At 40.4% G+C, this 25,789-nt stretch overlaps 1 protein-coding gene across 1 annotated transcript; it reads right to left on the reverse strand.

The window, feature by feature from the left end:
- Positions 1-932: 932 nt before the first annotated feature.
- On the reverse strand, positions 933-24,307 carry LOC124130983 (E3 ubiquitin-protein ligase ZSWIM2-like). The gene is made up of 13 exons (XM_046494035.2): positions 24,064-24,307; positions 22,266-22,440; positions 20,255-20,372; positions 18,353-18,572; positions 16,277-16,519; positions 14,171-14,255; positions 12,416-12,543; positions 11,501-11,672; positions 10,438-10,562; positions 9,125-9,349; positions 7,125-7,378; positions 5,804-5,940; positions 933-4,788 (listed from the first exon to the last, which is right to left on the reverse strand). The coding sequence occupies exons 2-13, from the start codon at positions 22,413-22,415 to the stop codon at positions 4,561-4,563; spliced, it is 2,085 nt and encodes a 694-aa protein (XP_046349991.2). The 5' UTR covers positions 22,416-22,440; positions 24,064-24,307; the 3' UTR covers positions 933-4,560.
- Between the last annotated feature and the right edge of the window lie 1,482 nt (positions 24,308-25,789).

The raw sequence follows: 25,789 nt of genomic DNA on the forward strand, positions 1-25,789 counted from the left end.
TTGGCATTTTGATAATACTTAAAGGCAAGTAGTTTCTATAAGTTAATGTGGGAGGAAAGCCCGAAGTGATGCAGGTCTCAGACGTTTACCACTTTGGTGAAACCCACGAGCATGGGTATGGTGCTGACAAACCTAGAAACATAATCGGGGCGAACCGGGATTCGAACCCACAATCAAAGTATAACAGATATTTGATACCTTAATGTACTTCCCCTGATAAATTCCCATGCATGTGTCCTGGGAATTGCTTCTCTCTCACATCCAGCATTTATAAAAGACACAGAACGAAGCATACACCCTTTTTAGAGAGCACCATTTTGATAGAGCAAATATGGTACGCAGTTTATAGCAATGTTAGTGCTATTGCTGCATTAAATACAGGTGTTACAATCGTCTAGTTACGGGAGTTACGATTGCTACGTCTGCCTTGAGAAATGGGGCCATGTCTGGCGGACATGAACCCACTATGAGACAGTTAACAAAAGGTTTACATACCTGGAAGTTTACCTATCTCATTAAAATCAGATCTTAGTTCTTGCTACCGCTAAACAAAGATTTGAGGACATCCCATTACGTGTCATGTCAAACAGACCTTTCGCGAACTTTGATCGACCAGTGGAATGACTAAAAAGAAGTCGTCAATAGCCAATCAGAAGGCAGTTTAATTGAGCTTTAGGGCACGAGTTTCAAACTGGTAAGTACGCTTCGAAAGATATTTGGACATATACTCGATTAAAAAACTAAAAACTGAAAAAAAGAACACTCTGGAATGGCTAATAGTTCGTATGTATACAGACATAAAGCCCATAACTGTTGTTCGGAATAACCTGGGTTTTTTTTTCCGAGATTTCATGATCAAAAATCACATTCCAACTGTCACTTTCATGATCTGATAAGCAATGCTCTGATTGGTCAGATGAAAGGTCGTTCTGACATGACAATGGGATGTCCTCAGATCTTTGTTAAGCTGTAGCGAGAACTAAGATATGATTTTAATGAGATTGGGAAGTTTACATAACTTCCACTTGACAGGAATCGAACTGGGAATTATAATGACAATGTGTCCTATAAATTATCATATGTACATTGAATCACAGCACGCAACATCTTAGTGACTAGATATATAATACAAACAAACTCATCTTGCATAAACAGTCTCATTGCTACCATCAACTATTTGGAATTTATTGGTACAAAAATAAATAACGTAAATAAAATCTTTTTACACTCTTTAAGTCATCGACTCATTTTGTTACAGAAAAATTGAAATGGTTAATGCATAAGTCACAACATGTGTGGTAAATCTGTTAAACATCATCTTTTTATAATATCTAACATCATTACACGAGGAACAATTTGACACTGACATCTAGGGGTGTCACAACTCATGGATGTACCAATGATTCAATACACGCTATCCCTAACATAAATCGGGCTGGAATAATGCTGAGTGCAGCAAAACTGTAATATTTATAGTTTTGCAATAACTCCTGTAAGCATTGCCCCACTTCTTATCTCGAGACACAATGATTGCATAATAGTATCAGTAAGAGGAAAGCTGAAACAGTCCTGCGAGTTAAACACAGAGTGATAGCAACAACCCCTTGATAGCAGGACGGTACGGAACAGGATGAATTTTACTCAAAATCGTCAAATGAGTATTGTGGCACAAGCATCGCGACATGTATCGAGGTAGGTGTATCGTTAACCCTTACTAACATCCCATGAAATTGGTAAGATTTCTGGAACCAAATAGTCAAATTCGTGGTATCTATCATGTAAAGTAACTTCTCAGATAGAAAATAATAATTTCATGTAATAATTACTCAAACAGGAGGAGTTGTTTTCAAATGAGTAACTGACTTATGACTTGGGGTTTGAAAGGTCGAAAATAATTAAATAAGAAAATTCCATTTTATTCCCCACCCCCCCAAATGTTATGTGGTAGGATGGTAAAAGAAAGATATTCAACAGGTTATAATTATAGCATTCTAAATAACTTATTCCTATTGATAGAAACAGTAAATGATTTTTTCTTTAACATTTTACTTATTTTATTTTCACATTTCAATTGATGATAGTCAACAGATTCTTAAACCAAGTATGAAATAGTCTGGCCATTACCCTGCATATATACATTCGAATAACCGTATTGCAGCTAGAACCCTGGAGACATACTGGACAGTATACGTCTCTAGTACTCCATGTTGGTTTTAAGGGGTGACTGATAGTTGGGATTAGTTGGACACAACATCTGACCGGGCTGATCGTGTCTTTGTGTCCCGATAGCTTGCATCGATACTCATGCTTTCAGCCATTTCTATATCTGGCCCAGACTCAAGTATTTACAGGCAGCATTGATATTGCTGATTGCAGCGTAAAACAACATTCACTCATCCACTTATCACAGGTATATGACACTATCAGCATCAGGTAACTATAGTAACATAACATGTAAACAATAGAAATAATCCTCCATTTGAAGTCAAATGGTAGAGTATCCTTTGCAATCTCTGGAGCTTACTGACACATCTGTAATGTAATTGCTTTGCTCTATAACAGATGTATTTTCTGCTGTTACATTATAATAAATAGGTTTCTAATACAGACATGAGAACAGCAAAACTTTTTTTGGGAGGAACATCAGCAGTCTAGGAGGGTTGGTGGGCATGCCCCCACCTAAGAAAATTAAAAAACAAGGATTTAAATAAGTGCATTTTACATTATACCGAGAGGAAAAATCCTGGATTTCCGGGAACCTGAGGAAAATTCTCATGTCCGCTAATTACTCTTACATGTCCGACAGTACAAGACCAGACAAAAAAATATCAAAACAAAATACATTTGGTCTTGGGCAATGGCTTTTGGCAAATTGGTGTGGTGGTGTGATAGCATAATACCGTCTTATAATTAGCCATGGGTGTATCAGTCCTCGATTTATTCCGTGGATAAAAACAATAAAAACTTCTGCATCATTTTTTGTAAATTCTGCAACCAAATTTTGATAATTCTGCACACAATTCTGTTTAAGCTTAAGTTTAAGTTTTCATGATTTTTGTAGTTTTGCATGTTTGACTTGTGGCAGGCATTTTTATGATAATCGTATCCAAGGCTAGAACACCTTATTGAATTGAATCTGGAGATCACTCGTGTAAACCTACAGACATGCACTTTCGGTAAACAATAATATCAAAGCCAACTTCACATCAAAATGAACTAAATATCCGATTACACTTTTAAAACCAGCTTTCGACTCACATGTTAAAGTCCTGAAGAGTAATTGATGAATTCTGCAGCACATAAATGCAAAATTCTATACGAGTTCTGCATAAAATGTGATTTTCTGCAAGATAGGCACATTTCTGCACCAAGTGGACATTTCTGCAAAATATTCTGCGACCACGGAATCATGGAATACAGCGGGGGCTGGTGTACACAGGGTGTCATAAAACATTAACATTATGATGTAAAACATATTTTATAACTAAATATCTGAATAACTTGCATTAGTTCTAAAAAAATATCTGATTTCTCTATCACATATAATTTAACAATGGAATATTGACTGAACTGAAATAGAACAAGAATGAAGAAGGATCTAATCCAACTTAAGCTAGTTCATGTCAGTGAGATTTGTTGTAAGTATAACAACAGGCCTTGTCTTACCTCTTATGTCAGAATGTTGAAATTTGATTGGTTCATATGATCTTGATAAAAGACTACGTATCCCCCTCGGAGTGAGTGAGTATGGTTTTACGCCGCTTTTAGCAATATTCCAGCAATATCACGGCGGGGGACACCAGAAATGGGCTTCACACAGTGTACACATGTCGGGAATCGAACCCGGGTCTTCGGCGTGACGAGCGAACGCTTTAACCACTAGGCTAGCCGACCGCCCCCTATCCCCCTCGGAAGGAAACAAATTTCTGAGCAGCAGAATAAATTCCTTCTACCCCGCCATGAAGAAAACAGGCTGCACATAGATTCCTGAGTGGAAGAATAAATCTCTGGCTACGAAAAAAAGCTGCATGTTTACGAGTCGATGAAAGTTACGTGACACAGCATAATTAACTTCAGCTCAATCGGACAGCCGTTTTCAACCAATTTTTAATTTGTTTTAATTCTGTTACAATGTTATTTTAAAACATGTCGGTAAGATAAGTTCATTTTTTTCCTTTGAAGCGGGATATAAGGGATTTATTCTGTCTCTTAGAAATCCACCTGCAGTCTGACTTGTTTGTGTCGGGGTATAAGGGATTTATACACGCGCTGAGAAATTAAATCCCCACCAAGGCTGGATACATAACATTTTGTCAAGATCATGTGGACAAATCAGATCACGTCATTCTGACATGGAGGTATGAGAAGTGGTTTTATGTGTCCTGCTTTGGTTTTATCCCAGTAGCCGGAGGTAATAAAAAGCAAAAATATAATCTCGTAACCTCTGACAATTATCATGTCCTAATAACCTAATGACAGCCTACCAGTTTCCTAAAATCGGTAAATCACATTATGGTCAGACTTCCCAGAAATGTGCTGCCATCTTTCACAAGACTTGCTTCAACGAAGGATGTCCCTGAGAGTGAGGCTGTCTATGTGACTGCCCTCCATCACAATATCCACTGTTCTTTGTGCCTGCTCGGACAACTGGGGGGTCCTCTTGGACCTGGTGGACAACGATGTGTTTCTTCTGTACGGGTTTGCCGGTTGGCGTTGGGAGTTTCCAGTTGTCTCCCCTTGTGGTGGATTGATACGAGGGTTATTCCCCAGGTACAAACCTTGAAATGCCTTTAACAAAAACATTTCAAACATTTCATCTTAAGTAAACTGTCAATGCCAATCTCATTAAAAACATATATTTCACTCTGATTCGATACATTTCTTGGGATTTAAGGGATAAGACATTGATCTACGTTGACAAGGAATTATGATTTGTTTGTTTGTTTGTTTGTTATTTAACGTTGCATCAGCAATAATCCAACTGTATGACAGTGGCCCAGAAATAATCAAATCTGGACCAGACGATCCAGTGATTTATACCATGAGGAACCTCCATGCTATTAACCCAGTCACCGAGTCTGACCCACCTCCATCTTCCCGATTCGCCCCGATTATGTTTCTAGGTTTGTCAGCACCATACCCGTGCTCGTGGGTTTCACTGAAGTGGTAAACGTCTGAGACCTGCCTCAATTCGGGCTTTCCTCCCACATTAAGCTGACACGCCGTGATATAACTGGAATACTGTTAAAAGCGGCGTTAAAACCCAACTCACTCCCTCACTCCATCTTCCCGAGGCAAGGGAGTTAACGGAGAATAAAAGGCTGGAATTATGGAGTTATATTTTGGCTGGAAAAATGAGTCTGCATAGTCAAATGAAAATCGTGTCACGAAATCAACATCTGGTTGGTTGGTTTGTTGTTTTACGCTGCACTCAGAAATTTTCCAGCTATTTGACGGCGGTCATGTGTAAACTCCTTTCTATGAATCATTCAATTGGAGTGAGCAAGTGAGTTGAGGTTGATGCCGCTTTCAACCAGTATTCCAGTTATAACACTGCATGTCAGCTTTAAGTGAGAAGAAAGCTTGAAGTGATGCAGGTCTCAGACGTTACCACTTTGGTGAAACCCACGAGCATGGATATGGTGCTGACAAACCTAGACACATAATCGGGATGAACAAGGATTTGAACTCATAATCACAGGCTTCTGGCATGCCCAAGGGACACAACTCTGCACAGCTACTTGTGGCACCTAAAATCACTGGTCCACCGTGCCCCCTCATTGTGTTAGAGCAAAATCAATACCTGTATGCTCCGTAGAAGGTTCTGTCGTTCTTGTGAATTGCTCCGCTCTCGACTTGATGATCTGTGTCGAATGGTAGCACCATCTGTTTGGTTCATTGTGCGATGTCGACCTCGGCCACGTCTCTCGGCAGAATCAACTACAAAAACAGACATTCAATTAAAAAAACTAAAAAATGACATGATCTTGCTCGTAAAATGAACAGAAATTTGTTCTTTGGGAATGACGTTTGTGAACTGTTGGATGGTTGGCAAAGTGGATCCACAAGGACATATAGGGCACTTGACTTATGAACAAATAATTTTATGACACTTCAACCTTATCTTGGTACAAACATCTATTGTGAGTTATTGAAAGATTTGTACAAAAGGAAACAAAAGTATTATTGCAACATTGATAAGTCAACAATGTTGAGTTCAAACAGAGGTGCCTGAAACAAACTGGGATCTTCTTGTTGTCATTGTATTCACAAGATTTTTGTATGACAAGATTTTCACTTTAGGAATTGTTTAATTTTAAATTGTTTAATTCACCAGTCATTTAAAAACAAATAATATCATTTTAGAATTACATGGAAAACATTATTTCTGTTATAATAACGATCTGTTAATGTAATGAATGGTCTATCTGCTCAAGCGTTGTAACATTTGGATTGAGACTATATCCCATATTTGGTTATCATGTGACCTCACGGGAAAAGATTTTTTTTTAAACTAAAGATTTCTTAAAAGCAAGACAGCTAATATAGTCACAAATACTAAAATATCATTGATAGCAATAGTTATTGGAATACTTTTTTCATCTGTACTTAATTATTGACCATAAAAAAATGTGATATCGATCGTCACAGAAAACAAAATGGTGGTCAATCAAGATTCAATATACGACTAGCTACTGAAAACAATAAAATCTGCAAAAATATATAGCTATTAATGAGTTTCTAAATAGGGTGGGCATGGTGGCCATGAATGAACTGGAACGGAATTCTGTGAGCACATTCTAGAGACACCATAGCTGGGGTCATTCATACAAAGTTTCATAATCCATATGCCTTGTAGCTCCAGAGGATCAGAAATGAAAATATAACAAAAAACATCATATGTTATTTCTAAAACCACATGCATACTGCATTCAAAAATCGGATCCGAAGTCTGTGAGCAGAGTTTCAAGACACTATAGCTGGTAGCTCTAAGGCCTTGTAGCTTCAGAAGAGTTATCAAAACTGCAAAGTTTGTGATGGTGTAGAACATGCCATGGCAGTACAACACACCACAATAAAAGGTCACTTGGCTTTCAGTCCGTGACCCCATGGGCTAAGCCTACCTCCTGCTCCCCTGGCGTGTGTCTGTGACCCTGTGGGTGGCTTCCGCTCCACCACCGGTGGGGCACTGTTACTCCCTGCTGCCCTCAGTACATCCCCCAGGTCAATCTGTGCAGCAGGTAGTGGCGGTGTCCCTGCCTCCCCGGCCTGCATGTAAGCGAGCTGGTGCGCGAGCTCGTTCCGATGCTGCATGGCTCGCTGCAGAAGTCGTGAGCCCGGCAACATATTCTCCATATCAAGGTGGTGGGAGGCAAGTCTGAAGGAGAAGGGAGTATTTTTTCACACTGCGGTCAGCAATATTCTATATATATCAGTGAAGGCATAAAATTTGCCATAAGCATGATAGGCCACAGTCAGCACATCTTCCCGAGGCAAGGGAGTTAACCGAATGTCCAGTTACCACCCTTGCCGAACTAGGTTGGAATTATGGAGTAATATTTTGGCTGGACTAACAAGTCTATGCATAGTCCAATCAAAATCAAGTAATGAAAACGACATTCGGTTCTTAACCTGCCGTGCAGATTTCGGTCAATTAGAGAATTTGCAAAGCATGTGTACCAACAACTTAGCGTCAACAGATATTTTCCAAATCTTTTCATGTTTTGGATTAAAGTGCTCATGTGATTTGATACACTTCTCAAAGTAAGACCTGTTTTATAACAATATAGATCTTGATTATCGATCAGATCATCTTTACTGGGCAATGCCATTTTCGTTGATGCAAATGTAAGTGATATGAGAGGTGGAATCTGATTGGTCAATAGAAGGGACATAACTCGTAATAGCCACTGGGGGTGCCATGATTGAGCCCAGAAAATCCAGCCTAGTTCGGCTAGGGTGGAAACTGGACTTTTACAGACAGTTAACTCCCTTGCCTCGGGGAGATGCAGTCAGCAACATTGTGACTATATCACTGTGGACTGTGGACTAGATAATCAAGTCTGGACCAGACAATCCAGTAATCGATGTCATGAGCATCGAACTAAGCAATTGGAATACAATGACATGCCTCAACCAAGTCAGCGAGCCTGACCACCCGATCCTGTTAGTTGCCTCCTACGTCAAGCAAAGTCGCATCTTCTGACCCAAGTGGGATGCTGAAGACCTATTCTACCCCAGATCTTCACAGGTTGGCAAATCAGTGGATGATAGCATCAGGTATTTGATTACAAGCCATCAGCCAACACATTTTACCAACCAGGTAGCTAATAATACCTTTACATATTACAATGGCTGCAGAGATAAACTTGCTTAACAATAAACAATTAATGCTTTAATTAAACAAAACAGGATTAATCACATGCTTAGATTAACTCAATCTCATTAAAATCAGATATAAGTTCTTGCTACTGCTGAGGATATCCCATTGCAGGTCACGTCAGAACATTCTTTTGCGAACTTTGACCGACCAATGAAATGACTAACAGGAAGACGACATTAGCCACTAAGAGTGCAGCTTTCTTAAGCATTGCAGCGCTAGTCTCAAATTGGCGTCTTCCATTCCAGACTATGCGTTTAAAAGTATTTTGAATCAGTCAAACAGTCCGTAACAGTAGTTTTGTGTTAAGCTTTAGAGGTTGCATAATTAGAAAACACATTCCGCTAACAATGTAACAACAATATGAATATTTCTTTTTCCTTTCTTTGATTAAAAAGTATCATTATCTATCGTGTAGTTCTCCGATTTTCGATCACGAACATTGATACTACTTAATTTCGTTATTCCAACATAATCATAAGCAACCAACCATGTCGGACTAACGGGACTTGACTGTATGCCAATGAGATGACATCAGGTAATCAGCGGTACTACGTTTTCATCACAAAGATGGTTTGCTGACACTGACATCATCTTCTACATCATTGGTCGGTATGGATCGCGGGAATGTATTCTGGGGCTAATGTAGGTTGACCGAAACGCGAGCCCTTCAAATACAGAGGATGATACAACATCAATGACAACATCAATGACAACATCAATGACAATGACAATGAACCTCACCTTTCCCCCTCAGCACCCAGCGCTACCCCTGCTAGTTCCATGCTGGATGGGGGGCGGTGGGGCATGGACATGTTTCGCACGGGGCGACGCACCATCCCCCCAGGGTCTTGTCTGCCGGCTGAGCCTTGGCTCAGAGATGCTATACCTACTCCTGGGACCTCCAGAGTTATCCCCCTTGAGGAAGTAGACTCACTAGGCAGTGAGGCATCGGATTGACGTCTGGCTCTGTATTGAACAATTTGAGTGAGTGAGAATGATTTTACAATAGTTTATGATGGTGTGGGCACACCAGAAATAGACTTTGCACAGTGTACCAATGAGGAAGTGAACAATTTGTAGATTCTATGAATGTATTTACTTTTGTATTTTGTGTTACCGTATTCGACGTAATAAGCGCCCCGCTCTAATAAGCGCCCACAGGGATATTTGCTAATATATTGGCAAGTGAACAATCCCAATAAGCACCCCTTCCGATTGATCAATGAACACAAGACTTATTTATTCGTGTATAATACGCACTCGTGTGTTATATGCATCCTTAACTATGGAAAAATATATCTGTCTTATATAAACAGTTCAGGCCGTCAGCATAAACCACGAAATTTATCTTTCAACTCTGTTCTTTCCAACAAAATAATATTCTAATAAGAGCCCCCTATTTCTAACTTTGAGAGCACCCTGGGCGCTTATTACGTCGAATTCGGTATTTGCTGTAGCTTTTAATCACATTTTCGTGGTAATGTTGGTCATATCTTAATATGACCTCCATGGTCTATGGAGACCAGGGTTAGACTAGTTACCCCACAGCACGTCGTAAGAGACGACTAAATGTATCAGATACAGGGCTGGGACAGGTCCAAATTTAGTACCCATGTATCCACTCCCCTATTACCCGACCCTACCCCGATACCCACTGTAGGTCTCAAAGATTGGGTACAAAATGTCCAATTGGGAATAGATTGACTGGAGTCCTGGTATAAAGTTTTTAGATACATGTACAAACTGATCTGGTCATGCATACACAGAAGCTTCACCTTTATTCAAACATATAAAAGTAAGAATAAAAACAGTGCCTTGTAGTGAGACCATAAAGTTCGAGATAATTTTGGTCATTAAACAATATCTCCTGTGACTAACCATGGGTCCGGGTAGTCCTGTGGGTACCCAGTTCCTTCTCAGTACCCACCCGACCTGAGTACCCGAGTTCTCTGTTAGCAGCAAGCTTCAAGGACCCCAGCATCCATCACATGTTACTCTTTAGCATTCAGTTTCCAACAATATAACTGTCTCTTAGACACAAGAGTGTTACTCACTGCAGGGTCCGTGGCGCTCCGATCTGCTCCGCGAATCCTGTGACTGGGCTCCAGACCTGCAGGCCATCGGCGGGACACGTTGGCCGGGAGTGGAGTAGCCAGTTGTCAATGCAGTCTTTGTGAAACTAGGACACAGAGAACTCGATGAACATCTGTGCCAAAAACCTTTGAGTCCACTAGCCGACCTTCATTTACAACATTATCAGCAGACTTATATTTGCAGAGCTTACTAGGCCAAAAGATATTTTACTAGACTTGGCTTTCGGACTAGTGGGTCATGTCTGATCTAGTTGTTGGTAGTGGGACAATACACTGATGCATCGGTGGATTGCCGGTTTTTTATTTCTCGATATAAGTATTGATCACAATTGCACACTAAGTAAAAAGTATCGATTCTTACCTTAAATGTATTCTTTAATAAATCTTACACCAAACACTAATTTCTAGTGAAAATGAGCAATGAAAACATAAATATTTTCATACATTGTGCCATACTTGACAGCGTCAGAAATTGGCACTAGTCCTATAGTCCTTGCCAAACTGCCCAGTGGTAAAGGTATCATAAGGACTAGTAGAAATTTGCCCTTTTTAAGGGTTTTGCTATTTGTTATCAATATAAGGACTAGTGGACGAAAACTGTTAGTTTCTAACCCTGCTTGACACTGCCAACTATAAATCATTAGTGTGCCAGATATTTGGCCATCCTGTCTATGAAACAGATGGCTTACGCATCACAGATAAGAGCACATGCAAGTAATGTGATACGTATCGGATCGTTAGCAAGGTATCATGATACGTATGGGATCGCACTGTTGGTGTATCGTCCAAGCCCTACTAGTTATCTTCATTAGAGTGCAAGCAGATATTGTTTGAGTTGGATGTGTACAAAAGTACATGTGATTCTTCTCAAATTGGTGTCCTTTTTAGCGATTATTCCCAAGAGTAAGCCCGTGTTGTATATAATCTTCAAGATTATTAATCATGTCAATAACCGTATTAAAAAAATATTTACAATTTTTTGAAAAAAATTGAAAGATAAATCTTTCTGTATGAGAGAGCTTACCTTATGTTTGCAGGGAAGTTTGCGCACATGTTGTCCCACCACGAAGGAGCGGAGACACATGCGACACTGTGAGCCGGGAGCCAGGAGCTGACTGCGTTCTCGGACCCGCTCCAGTGGGAGCATGTTGACCACCTCCTCCGGGATGTCGCTCGTCATGCTGGTGTGCTGCGTGCTGCGATAACATGTATACAACTTGAAGACATACCTCTCTGACACTCAATGAACAGTCTGAATACAACAAAGCCAAAGCCACCTTGAGAATATCTTAGCATTATAGTCAGTGAGTTTGGTTTAACACCGCTTTCAGCAGTATTCCAGTTATATCTTGGCATGACTGCTTGATATGGGTAGGTGATGACATGAAGTCTTTGACATTTACCACTTTGATGAAACTCATGAGCATGGTGCTGACAAACCTGGAAACATTACTGAGGTGAACCGGTGAATCAAACCCATAATCAAAGGTTCCTGGTGTGCCGAAGGGACGCAACTCTGCACAGTGAATTTCAGCACCTTAGACGACTGAGCCACGTGTGCCCCCTCTTCGTATTATTATCAAATACTGGTCGCACAGTAGGATATATATGTAAATCACCAGTTCAGATTTCATATTTTGGGGTATAATTTGAATGGCTGCCCGATGACTTTCCTGATCACTGATTGGTCGATTAACATAAGAGTTAGCAGAAGGTATAAATGTTCAAATCTCATCCTGGAGATATCATTTTAAAGAATTTCAGTTATCAAGACGAAAGTTGGAATGGAAAGCAAGGACAGCAGATTCTGGTACAGCAAAGGGGCACAACTGTTAACAACAAGTTAGGGGTGCTACTCAAACAGCGAGTTGTGACAATTAATGGGCTGCTGGATCAATAAGAAAGTGGACCATGTTATTGCCATCATATATATACTGACCTGTCTAGCTGCAGCAGGAGGTCGTAGTCGGAGGCGGACAGCTCTCTGTTCATCATGTCTGTGGCCACTGCCCGGGGGACCGATGCACCAAACATACGCTCGGCTGGACGCCATCGCTGGTTTCTCTTCTGCAACAAATGAGACATCAAACTAAGTTTAATAGTGAGTGAGTGAGTTAACGCCGCTTTTAACAGTATTCCAGTTATATCACGGCGTGTCAGCTTAATGTGGGAGGAAAGCCCGAAGTGATGCAGGTCTCAGATGTTTACCACTTCGGTGAAACCCATGAGCACGGGTATGGTGCTGACAAACCTAGAAACATAATCAGGGCGAACTGGGATTCGAACCCACAATCATAGGTTTCTGGCGTGTCCAAGGGACGCAACTCTGCACAGCGAATTGCGTCGCCTGAGACGACTGGGCCACCCGTGCCCCCCTAAGTTTAATATCATTTGTCATTTTACAGTTGATTATAAAAGTGGCCATTTTAAACAAGAGCTGGGATGGGTCCAAATTTATTACCCGGGTACCCAAACCCCTATTACCTGACCTTGCCCTTGTACCCGCTGTGGGTCTCAAGATTTGGGTACAAAATATCTGATTGGGAATTGTTTTACTGGAGCCAGGCAAAAACTATTTAGATACACGTATAGAACAATCTAATCATGCATAGTCTGAAGTTGACTGAAGATTTATATTTTCTCAAACTTATGAAAGTCAGAAGAAATGTGTGCATAGTCAGAAGGAAATGCAAACATTAATGACTTGTAGCGTAACCATCGAGTTTTATTGTTATTGTGGTTATTGTTACTACAAACCCTATTTTCCACCCCAGAACACAATTATACAGCCCTTTCGTACACACATTTGGGTGAGACAGCAATGTTAAACAACTGGTATCAAACATAAGTGTGAGACTGAATCCTAGTCATTGATTGGTTACTCCATGGTGATGACCTAAGGTCGGGATTATGATGGACTACTTTCCTGATTGTAATTCATTGGTAAGTTTTCTGGCTTCAGTCAAATTCACCTAAGCTTTCATTCGTTAGATACGTTTTGAACAACTTGTAAGGTAAATGGTATCTGACAGACCCCCGCGTAGTAATCTCTATGTATGTAATTGGTTGGACCGGACAAGCCAGTGGTCAAATCTATTGATCAGTATTTGAGAACACAATAAGCCAGGTCGCACATTGTAATCTGATTGCTATCTTTGTTGCCTCTTACTCTAAGTTTGTTTGTTGTTGTTTAACATCACATTCAGCAATATTCCAGCTACATGACGCCGATCTGTAAATAATTGAGTCTGGACCAGACAATACAGTGATTGACATCATCAGCATCTAGCCATGCATTTGGGATACAATGACATGCATCAACCAAGTCAGCGAGCCTGACCACCCGATCCCATTACCGGTAGTTGCCTCTTACGACAGGCATAGTCGCCTTTTTGGGCAAGCATGGGTTGCTGAAGACATATTCGAACCCGAATCTTTACAAGTTAAATATACCATATGCTTCCAGTGATTTAGGACATGTTGATGTTGGTTTTGAACTATTGAAAGGACATTCAGATTCTACTATACCAATACTAAATCTTAAATCATCTTTCAAACATTTTGGATGACAATCAGTCCGAGTCAGAGTCCCCCGATCTGAATCAGTCCTTGCATTACATACTAGTCTCGTCATATACAATCATCCTTCATGGCACATAGATGGCTTGAACAATTCATATTAAAGAATACTTACATGTCTGTATTCAAAGGAATGCTGTGTGTGTGTCGGAGTGTTGAAGCAGGACTGACATAGATAATACTCGGTACAATGTGTGCACCTGTAGATTGAAAATAGGAAAATTCAATATCAATCGAGTCAATACCTGTCAATTTCATAATGTTTGATTTGGTATGTTTGTTGTTTAACACTGCACTCAGCAACATTCCAGCCATATGACGGCGGTCTGTAAATAATCGAGTCTGGACAAGATAATCCAGAGCCTACCATGAGCATCTATCTAGGTAATTGGTGAGAGGTGAGGTGAAATGGGGTTTAACGTCGCGTCCAAGATTATTGCACTTATATAGCGACGTGCATGTACGTGTGTGTGTGTGTGTGGCTGCTTGTACTAGTCCGGACTGATGCCGATTTATAGTGCTAGCTCACTGAGATACCATGCCGCAGTTTAACATGAATACCCCACTCAGACACAGTATACTGACTCCGAGCCGACCAGTCCTTGTTTTAACCCCTTTATGCCGAGCGCCAGACAGGGTAACAACAAGTACCATCTTTTAACGTCTTTTGTTATGACGCGTCCGGGGATCGAACCCCGAACCTTCCGCTCTCCGGGCGGACGCTCTACCTCTCGACCACGGAGGCGGTCCTAGGTAATTGGGATACGATGACATTCATCAACCAAGTGTGCGAGCCTGACAACATGGTCCTGTTAGTCATCTCTTACGACAAACAGTCGCCTTTTACAGCAAGCATGGGTTGCTGAAGACCTATTCTAACCCGGTTCCAATCAATTCAATACCTGTGATTTTCATTATGCAACTATGCACATAAATACCAAATAATAAAGACACAAAAGCTGCAAATTAAACTGACAACATGATCTCAAGATAATAATATACAGCATCCCACGACATGTACAAGGTCCTCCTTGTCAGTACAGGAGGGCAGGCTCGATTTAAGGAACTGGATTTACCTTGCATCATGTGCATGTTGACATGAAAAGTTGCACCAAAGAAAACCAGGTCACACCCTGGTCTCATGAAAATACCAAAGTTGAAACAGGCTAGTCTGCTGCCAGTGTCACATAAATTAATGAGGTGAGGTGAGGTGAAATTGGGTTTAACGTTGCGTCCAAGATTATTGCACTTATATAGCGACTTGCATGCACGTGTGTGTGTGGCTGCTTGTACTAGTCCGGACTGATGCCGATTTATAGTGCTAGCACACTAAGATACCATGCCGCAGTTTAACATGAATACCCCACTCAGACACAGTATACTGACTCCGAACTGATCACTCCTTGTTTTAGCCCCTTAATGCCGAGCGCCAGGCAGGGTAACAACAAGTACCATCTTTTAATGTCTTTTGGTATGACGCGGCCGGGGATTGAACAACTGACCTTCCGCTCTCCGGATGGACGCTCTACCACTAGACCACGGAGGCGGTCCCATAAATTAATGACACATTGCTGTAAAATGTAATCTTGATTTACCCCCAGGTTGATGACGTCAAGCCAAAGAAAGTATGACAAATTACACATACAGTATTCGACGCAATAAGCGCCTAGGGCGCTCTCAAAATTACAAATAGGGGCTCTTATTAGAATATAATTTTGGTGAAAGAGTTGCAAGATCCTAAATTTCATGGTTTATGCTGACAGCCTAAAATGATACAAAAGAAAAGTATGTGCATACATGACAGATATATTTTTCAAGAATTTAATTGACCGTAATTTAGGATGCATATAACACAAGAGTGCGTATTATACATGAATAAATAAGTCTTGTGTACATTGATCAATCGGAAGGTGCTAATTGGGATTGTTCACTAGCCAATATAACAGCAAATATCGCCGTGGGTGCTTATTAGAGCGGGGCGCTTATTATGTCGAATACGGTAACACAGGGATTAGTTTTCTAGTAAGGTAAATAAACAATAGAGTTACTGAGTGTGTTCAAAGATTGATTTTGTGTGCGGACAAGGTTAGTCACAAATCTTTTGACATGCACTTGGTGCATGTAGACATAAATATATATATAGATGGCATTTTTCAATAATAGGTAGAACAGATGCATGTTATCTGGCTAGAGGACGAGAGGACCCTCTCCTGTATCTCACCTGTAGCACTTGCCCTCAATGGGAGCAATATGGCAGCTCCGGCAGCAGGTTCCAATATGTCTGTCCATCCTCCCTGCCGCCGCCTGCTTGTCTGAGGCATTCCGCATCTCCAGCTTCAGGAGGTTGAAGGGTCCGAAGTCCTCCCGACACATGGGGCACTTAATGTTCTTGTCCCCAACACCCTGCTGATGCTCGGCCCAGATCTTCATACACTTGATGTGGACACTGTTCCCGCAGCCGAATCTGCAGAATAACGAGTGAGTGAGTGAGTGTTTATGATGCTCTTAGAAACATTCCAGAAATATCATAGCAGGGCACACCAGATATGAGCTTCACACAGTGTAGGGATTCGAACCCGGGCTTTAATGCTTTAACCAATAGGCTACCCCGCCCCTGCAGAATAACGATAGAGATGATGAATAAACGGCTAGAAGGTCAAACTTGGCTTACACTCACTTGACATTTATGTACACAACACCAACAGCAAGTAGTTGGGTGGAATCTGGATGAATCTCATTGAAATCAGATCTTAGTTCTCGCTGCCACTAAACAAAAATCTGAGGACATCCCATTATGGGTCGCGTCAGACCGACCTTTCGCGAACTCTGACCGACCAATGGAATTACTGACAAGAAGTCGACATAAGCCAATCAGAAGGCAGCTTAATTTCAAATAGGCCAACATATTTTGACAAATTCTTGCTTAAAAGTTTGAAACCTGAACAAAAAAACATCATCGAATGGCTAATATATGGTCTAGATTGATTAGATTCAGTTGTTAAGCCCATAACTATCGTTCAGAATATCCATTTTAAAGTTTTCGAGGCTGCATGATTAGAGATCACATTCCGACTGTCATTTTCATGATCTGGTAAGCGACGCTCTGATTGGTCGGATGAAAGGTCGTTCTGACGTGACCCCTAATGGGATGTCCTCAGATCTTTGTTTAGCGGTAGAGAGAACTAAGATCTGATTTTAATGTGACTGAATCTGGATGAATCCAGAACTCCAAACTATGTGCCCTTGGTAGGTAAATTTGGAAAAAACATGTTATTTTATTTTAAATAGGTATTTTAAAAAGCCTTTGTCCTCTTATTTCTGTTTGCAATATATCATGTGTATTTCTCAATATGGTATGGAAGTATTATAGGAACTGTTATCATTTAAATACAATTCAACTCGGCAAAGCCAAAGGTTACTATCGAAAAGAGATATCAGAACAAACTTAGTTTGAACTTTGATATACACTGAAAATGTTACAGGACTGAGGCACTTAATACAGTGACGATTGGAATAGCATGTAGAATAACCTGTTAAGATTTATTTGCAGTAGGTGACTGGGCATCTTCCCGAGGCCAGGGAGTTAACTGACTATCCAATTTCCACCCTTGCCTAACTAGGCTGGAATTCTGGAGTTACACTTTGACTGGACTAATGAGTCAATTCATAGTCCAATGAAAATCACGTAACAAACTGGACATCCGGTTTGTAAACAACATTGACTTCAACTTGCAGATTTCGTTCAACTGCAGGATTTGCAAAAGATGTGTACTGTCAACTGGACGTCGACAGATGTTTTCCAAATCTTTTCATGTTTTTAATCAAGGTGCTCAAGCAATTTGTTGTCCTTCGTGGGGTAAAACCTGTCATATTACAATAGGGAACTTGATTATCGATCATATGTCCGAACTGTGTTGGGTGAAGCAAATGCAAATGATATGAGAGGTGGAATCGGATTGGTCAATAGGGGGGACATAGTAATAGCCACCTGTGACCCAGTGATCAAACCATGAAATTCCAGCCTAGGTCCGCAAGGGTGGAAAGTGGACTTTCATAGTCAGTTAACCCCCTTGCCACAGAAAGATGGTGACTGGGAGATGTTTATCAAGAAGTTCCTCCGGAGGAGACTTACTTGCAGTAGGTGACTGGGAGATGTTTATCAAGAAGTTCCTCCGGAGAAGACTTACTTGCAGTAGGTGACTGGGAGATGTTTATCCAGTAGTTCCTCCGGAGAAGACTTACTTGCAGTAGGTGACTGGGAGACGTTTATCAAGAAGTTCCTCCGGAGAAGACTTACTTGCAGTAGGTGACTGGGAGACGTTTATCAAGTAGTTCCTCCTGGCATATAGGACACACGTCCTCCTTGTCGATGTCTCTCTGCTGCACTGCGGTCCTCCCATCAGCATCCGCTGTTGCGTTTCTAGACATTGGCTTCTTGGCCTGGTTACGTCGAGGGGACATCTGTCCTCGCAGTATCTCGTTGATTTCTCTCTCCACAAGCCCCAGCTGCCAGGTGACTGAGGAGATTTACCGTATTTTCTTGAGTATAGTGCGCACTTTTTTTCGAAAAAACACAGCTGTGTAGAAGGGGGTGCGCATTATACACGAATTATGAGTTTGGATGTTTTTTCCCCCCATGGAAAGACATTACCGTGAGCACGAAACACCGGAAATACCATGTCAACAAATCCATACTGAAGTACGCAAAATACTTATGTAATTACACTGTCTGGCTATAAAAAGTGTTCTTTGTATATCTGGACTTATGTTTGTAACTTATTTCATTGATTTTATTCAAAATTCCTTATAATATTGTTTTTATTAATTTCGGCGAAATCGTGTGTGAAGCGATCGGAAGATCGCACAACTCACCGTTATTAACAGCAACCACGGTCAGAATACCGCTATTGACGCCTTGAAACAAACTTTAGTTGACAGAGAATGGATACATATATCATAAATGACATACTTTGACTCGTTAAAAGTCATATTTGTTTTTGTTTGACGATTCTATGTCAACATGAAATTCTGGCGATCACGTGATCACGTGCGCGTGAGCCTTGACGGTGACTGGTCAGACATGTTCCATGTAAAAAATAATACCCGGGAATAGCGATCAGCTGCTTCGCTTAGGGTTATTATTATTTTAAATATATTTAGTAAAGGTTGCATATAATTAAGAAAATAATGGAATATATTATTCCTGATAAATAAAATAGTTTCAGATACAATTGTTGCCGATCCTTGCATTAAAAATCTTATAAAGTTATATCATTGGGTGTGTCTTGACCGAATCACCGGTCGATTCCAAGAAAACGTGTGTACAGCTGATTGCTGTTTCCAGCTTAGTTTACGAGAAAATACGCAAGGTAATCTTAATCCCTAAATATAAAACAATGCCTAGCAGAACAATAAATACTATTTAAACGGTAAATAAACATGTCTGGTGATTGTTTATCTCAAATTTCGAATTTGTACTGACGAAGTTTCTCAGCACCCGTTCGTTTGCCGGACTTCGCTGAAAGGGTACGGTGTAAAAAAATTCTGCGCATAATATTCAAAGTTCTTTTTTTCCAAAATATTGAACCTGCTAGAGGGGGGTGCGCATTATACATGGGTGCGCACTATACTCAAGAAAATACGGTAAACATGAGACAGGGTTAGCAGGGGTAGATTCAGATTGTTGTTTGTTTGTTTGTGTTAAACGCCGCACTCAGCAATATTCCAGCTATATGACAGCAATCTGTAAATAATCGAGTCTGGACTAGACAATCCAGTCATTGACATCATGAGCATCGATCCATGCAATTAGGATCAATGACATACATCAACCAAGTCAGCGAGCCTGACCTGCCGATCCCATTAGTCGCCTCTTATGACAAGCATAGTCGCCTTTTACGACAAGCATAGGTTGCTGAAGACCTATTCTATCCCGGATCTTCACCGGTCAAGACCACTTTGAACATTAATTCAGTTATATCACTGCATGTCAGCCTGATACGGAGGAAAAGCCTGGAAGGATGCAGGTCTCAGATGTTCACGAATTCAGTGAAACCCACAAGCATGAATACAGTGCTGACAAACCCAGAAATAGAATCAAGGAGAAACAGGATTCAAACCATGATCATAGGTTTCTGGCACACCAAAGGGATGCAACTCTGAACAGCAAAATGCGACTAACATTGCAATCAGCAAGTACCTGGATTCTCCTTCGGGACCCTGAACTTCTTGAGCAGCAGCCATGATATATGTTTACAAAGATCCTTCTCCTTCCTGAACACAGGACACGTACAGCTGTGGGGGTCTCCGAGGAACACCTGCAGGAGAGAGTGGCATCAGTGGTGCCATCCAAACATGTATAGGATACATGTCAAAGTGAGATTGACCAATCAGAGAGCAGAACTACCAACCCCATATGAGCCTGTATATCGTCAGTAAAAATCCAACATGGTTGATACTGACCTAATATTTCACATGAGATTTCTGGTACAGAAATTTGTTATTCGACACTGTTTTGTGTTTTAATATCATTAATTGTCTTGTGAAAAGACATTAATTGTTAAAGAAACCACGTTCGTTACTTTATTAATAAAAATTATAGAGAAAAAAAGCTTACAACGGAGGTCACTGAGTCAAAAACAGCAACGTCATAGAACATAATATAGGATGACGTCACAAAGAAGAAACGTGACGCCACATAGCAATAGAATAGCAATAGAGATCTTCCATAAAGTTCACATTAACATTTATGTTTACATTAAAGCGTTGTATCGGAAACATGTACTGGTCCTGTCGTTTATGCCGGTTGAAAGTGTCAAGTTTTCATTTTGACATGACATGTGCGATATAGATACCAAATAGTGTAAACTTTTCAGCATAATAAATTTGTTATGGTGTCTTTAATTGCCGTATGCGGTGTCATATTAGGCTATCAGAAAAATATTGGGCGAGGCCCGATGCCTTGCCCAATATTATTCTGCTAACCTAATATGACATCGTATATGGCAACTAAAGACACCATAACTAATAATATCAACCTTATCAAAGCAGACCTTGCTCTGCTTTTATTCAGCATGTTGACTTAGATAAATGTGCTTGGTCACATCTTCATTCAAACCAATAAAGGTCAGAAGGAATGGGTGCATAGTCAGAAAGAAATGCGAACATTAGTGACTTGTAGTGTAACCATAGAGTTCTGGATCATTTTTGCCATGATTAACCATGTGACTAACCACAGGCCTGGGTAGTCCTGTGGGTACCCGGGTCCTATTCAGGACCAACCCGACCTGAGTACCCAAGTTACCCGTCCAAGCCCTAGTGGTGATATTTTTTCATTGGAAGATAACACTTTATACTCATGATACTAGACTTGCATATTATTCGAAGTGTAAAATGATCTCCATCCTTGCCTCCTGTGGTCTGACTTCTAGGGGGGATGCAAATAGTGTTTGTTGGTCAGTGAGTCGACTTGATATGGGGACTAGGGGTGCAGTGGTGCTATGATGAATGATTTGATTTAATTAACAGAACAGAATAAGGAAATCTCATTAAAATCAGACCTCAGTTCTCGCTACCGCTAAACAAAGATCTGAGGACATCCCATTAGACATGTTAGAGCATCGCTTGCTAGATTATGAAAGTGACAGTCGGAATGTGATTTCTAATCATGCAACCTCAAAAACTTTAACTCCGAACTATAGTTACGGGTTTAACGACTGAATCCATACAATCTATACCATCTATTAGCCATTCCAGAATGTTCTTTTGTTCAGGTTTCAAATTTGTAATCGAGAATTGCCAAAATATGTTTCGAAGCGTGGTCACCAATTTGAAAATAGAGCCGTATAGCACGAGAAAGCTGCCTTCTGACTGGTCATTCCATTGGTCAGTCAAAGTTCGTAATGGGATGTCCTCAGATCTTTGTTTAGCTGTAGCGAGAACTAAGAGTGATTTTACACACTCATGTGTTATATGCATCCTTTATTATGGGCAATTAAATCCTGGAAAAATATATCTGTCGTATATAAACATTTCAGGCTGTCAGCATAAACCACAAAATTTACGATCTTTCAACTGTTTTTTTTCTTCACCAAAATATTATTTTAATAAGAGACCCCTATTTCTAATTTTGAGAGCGCCCTGGGCGCTTATAACGTCAAATACAGTAGGTTGCACTTTGAACAAAATATCTTCATATACACACAATGTACCTTGAAGTTCTTGCTTTCTCCTTCCTCTTTTAATAGAAATCCTGTAGGTCCTGTCTCTCGTAAGATGTAGATAGTCGCATTTTGAGCTTCGGCCTGGTGCCAGCAACAGGCATCGGTCACCGTCCGGCGCCATGGTACACTTCGTGACATCCTGAAATACTAGCCTCCGTCTCATCTGCAATCACAGAATTGAAAAAACTAGCACAATCTCTAAACATACTTCAGAGGGAGGGTGTTGCCTGTAGGGTTAAAACAGCTCTGTGATCAGTATTTCCATTACATCAGAGTCGGGAGCTTTAATCACTTGTCCGAAGCCGGAGTCCAGTAAAGTTCTGTTTGGTCTAGTAAGCTCAGCTAATAATAGTACTTAAAATAACACTAACTTCTACTGAAAACAAAAAGTCAGGTTTGGGCTAGTAGTCTTAAAAGATTTTAGCACAGACTCATATCATGGCTTCTGACTGTCAGCTTTATCACATAAATCTACAAGGAAAATTAAAACCAACATTTGCCTAAAGTGATGCAGAATGCATATGTCCTTATGAATAAAAGGTCTTTGAAATGTTACTAGGAAAAGTAAAGTTGTCATATTCTCATAATAATTCATGAACAGAATATCACAGTTCTATGAAGCTTAACCACATAAACATTTCCTCTAATTGAGGTAAACAGGAGTGGACATTGTGTTTGCCGAAAAATTGCCGAGTACCCTATTTTTAAACGAACAGCCATATTGAAAGTGATTTTGTCGTGTTATAACAAGAAGTGTGACGTCATCAAGGCCGCCGCCTTGAGTGTGCACCCGTTTAGCCTGTCAACATTGGGTTCATGTGAAAAACTGTACACCTGTCAGAACATTCTGTGGTCATTCAGAAATTTGGTATCTGTGTCATGATTAACAGGAAGAGTCAAATAGTGTGAACTTTAGGTTGTGACTATGTTTCAAACTTTCAATTACTTTTTGAGTTTTAATGCCATTCCCCAAGAAATATGTTGAGAACTCATGTCTGTTCATTCAGGGAAACCCCGCTGAAGTACCAAGCCAATCAAGTGTATTCCAAAAGAGGTGACGTTACTAGACTACACCGGAAGATTTCAGACGAGGCAATGGAGGTCATGTTTTAACGAGGAATTTTGGGGGGGAATGTAGCTGAATTCTATTTTTGTAGACATCACCTACTGGGATGAAGCAGAATTCGACTTTTGATTCGCTCATCCCTTGAAATATCAGCAATGCCATCAAATGCTGTTCGAAAATAGGGTACTTCAGGATAAAAATTGATTATGTTACAACCCCATTGTCATTACTGGCGATTTCTTTTCCTATGGGGTAAATGTGTTCCCCGAAAACAAATGTTGTTTCAAAGTGACAAGTTTTTTCATGTAAAATGTCAGGGTAACAGGACAATAAAAAAAATGCACTAATCTCCAAAAATCGGATATGTTTCCCAAATGAAATGTAGCAAAATTAGTTGTTATACGCAGATTGGTGTTGGGGGCGTTCTCCCACAGGAACTTGATGATAGCGTGTATAACATAATATATTCGTATAGAAAAGAATCACACCCCTCTATATACATAGAGTCTCTATATGTATATAGAGGGGTGTGATTTTTTTTCTATACGAATATATTATGTTATGTATACACGCTATCATCGAGTTCATGTGCGTTCTCCCTGCCTTGTCGAACCGCTGATTAGTAAACAAAGAACGAACGAAAGATCGACACATCTAAATCGGAAGATTCTAGTGTTTGCTGAAACATAACACATTGTAGTCCTATTGCTGTACACTTACCTATAGGCTAGATTCTAGGGCGACACACTCGAAACTTTCGTCATAGTTTCACACACAATTTTACCCGTTTGAAGACTTAAAAAATTAAGGTTATGAAAAATATTGCAAACGTATCATAACGGTTTCATACGTTTGTCGAGTCATCGTGTTACAAAGCAAAATAGAAAATTACACGCCAGGCCTTTCAAAGCAATTCCTATCCTTTTTGACTTGCGGTGTTATGATCGCCGCCATGTTGTTTAGAAGTCTCCAAGTACCTTTGACCTTAGAGTTAACTCCCTTGTTGAACATTCGGTGAATCTCGGAAAGATTCGGAATCGTGCAATTTCGGAATGGCAATAATCTTGCTCACGGTCAGATCCGGAAACCAGTTATGCTGTTTCTTCTTCAAAATACATAAACTGGCCAATCCTGAAACACGCAATATTTGCTTCATTGAAATGAGGAGTAGAACATATCATTTTCAGGGCTTCCATAAGTCCAGCGAAGATTATATTTTGGGAGGGGAAAACCTGAAAACAATTTCTCTTGACATTTATATCTGAAACAACGACCCCACCCCAATTCCAACAACCCAACTCGGATATTTCTACTGTTGTAGGTAATCATAATCGAACAGCTGTTTTCTATAAATTTTAAATTTGTTTTAATTCTTATATAGTATATGAATCATAGTTACTTTTCCCCGTTTGTATATATGGTTAGAATTACATATGAAAACACAAGATTTTTATTAAAAGACACATTGAATAAATACATACGCCATATCAACTTACCTTGGCTAGTTCAGCTTGCCTCGGAACGACCTTCATGTTAACCTCAGTGAAGGTTGTTATGACAACGAGGACGTCAACCTTAAAATGGTCTAAGGTTAAAATCTTACGCCTTACGAATATACGTCCTGTCCGAGCGCACAGGGGCTTGTAACGCAAAAATAGCAGCTACAAGATATTTGGTCACACCCAGTATCAGTATACTATATAAAAAGGACATTTATATAGTATACTGACACTAGTTGTGCCCATATATCTTGTAGCTGCGATTGTTTTGCGTTACAAGCCCCGTGTCCGAGCGTACGTCAGTGTTTCTAGTTATCGAACATTACTATAGCATGTGTACCGAATCTATACTGCTACCATTCTTTTGTTGAACATTGTTATGAAACGCGATGAAACATAGTGACATGAAATGTCTTCTTAATAATCTATAAAACCCAATCACTAATATGTTTAAACATATATACTTCAAGGTTGACAAAGGTTTGTTTGGTCACTATTCAGTGTATGCGACAGTGTCTCCGACTCCATGAAGTCGGAAACTACATGTGGTAAGTGAGTGAGTGAGTGAGTTGGGTTTGACGCCGCTTTTAACAGTATTCCAGTTATATCGCGGCGTGTCAGCTTAATGTGTGTGGAAAGCCCAAAGTGATGCAGGTCTCAGACGTTTACCACTTCGGTGAAACCCACGAGCACGGGTATGGTGCTGACAAACCTAGAAACATAATCGGGGCGAACAGGGATTGGAACCCACAATCATAGGTTTCAGGCGTGGCAAAGGGACGCAACTCTGCACAGTGAATCGCGGCGCCTTAGACGACTGGGCCACCCGTGCCCCCTGTGGTAACAAGATGCTCCTGGAGATCGTATTGATCCTGTTAGTGTCTTGTAACTGCTTTTGCACAACCATGTACTGAGTCCTTCAGTTTTTTTATCAGAGACCTAATACA

The sequence above is a fragment of the Haliotis rufescens genome, unplaced genomic scaffold (genome assembly GCF_023055435.1).
Source record: "Haliotis rufescens isolate VD_foot unplaced genomic scaffold, xgHalRufe1.0.p SCAF_10, whole genome shotgun sequence".
NCBI classification, from domain to species: domain Eukaryota; kingdom Metazoa; phylum Mollusca; class Gastropoda; order Lepetellida; family Haliotidae; genus Haliotis; species Haliotis rufescens.

Excerpts from the sequence above, each read along its gene's own strand:
- LOC124130983 (XM_046494035.2), bottom strand. The coding sequence starts at position 22,415 with ATGTCACGAAGTGTACCATGGCGCCGGACGGTGACCGATGCCTGTTGC. Across the intron at positions 20,373-22,265 it reads GAGAAAGCAAGAACTTCAAG|GTGTTCCTCGGAGACCCCCA; the intron begins GTACATTGTGTG and ends TCTCTCCTGCAG. Across the intron at positions 18,573-20,254 it reads GGTCCCGAAGGAGAATCCAG|TCACCTGGCAGCTGGGGCTT; the intron begins GTACTTGCTGAT and ends AAATCTCCTCAG.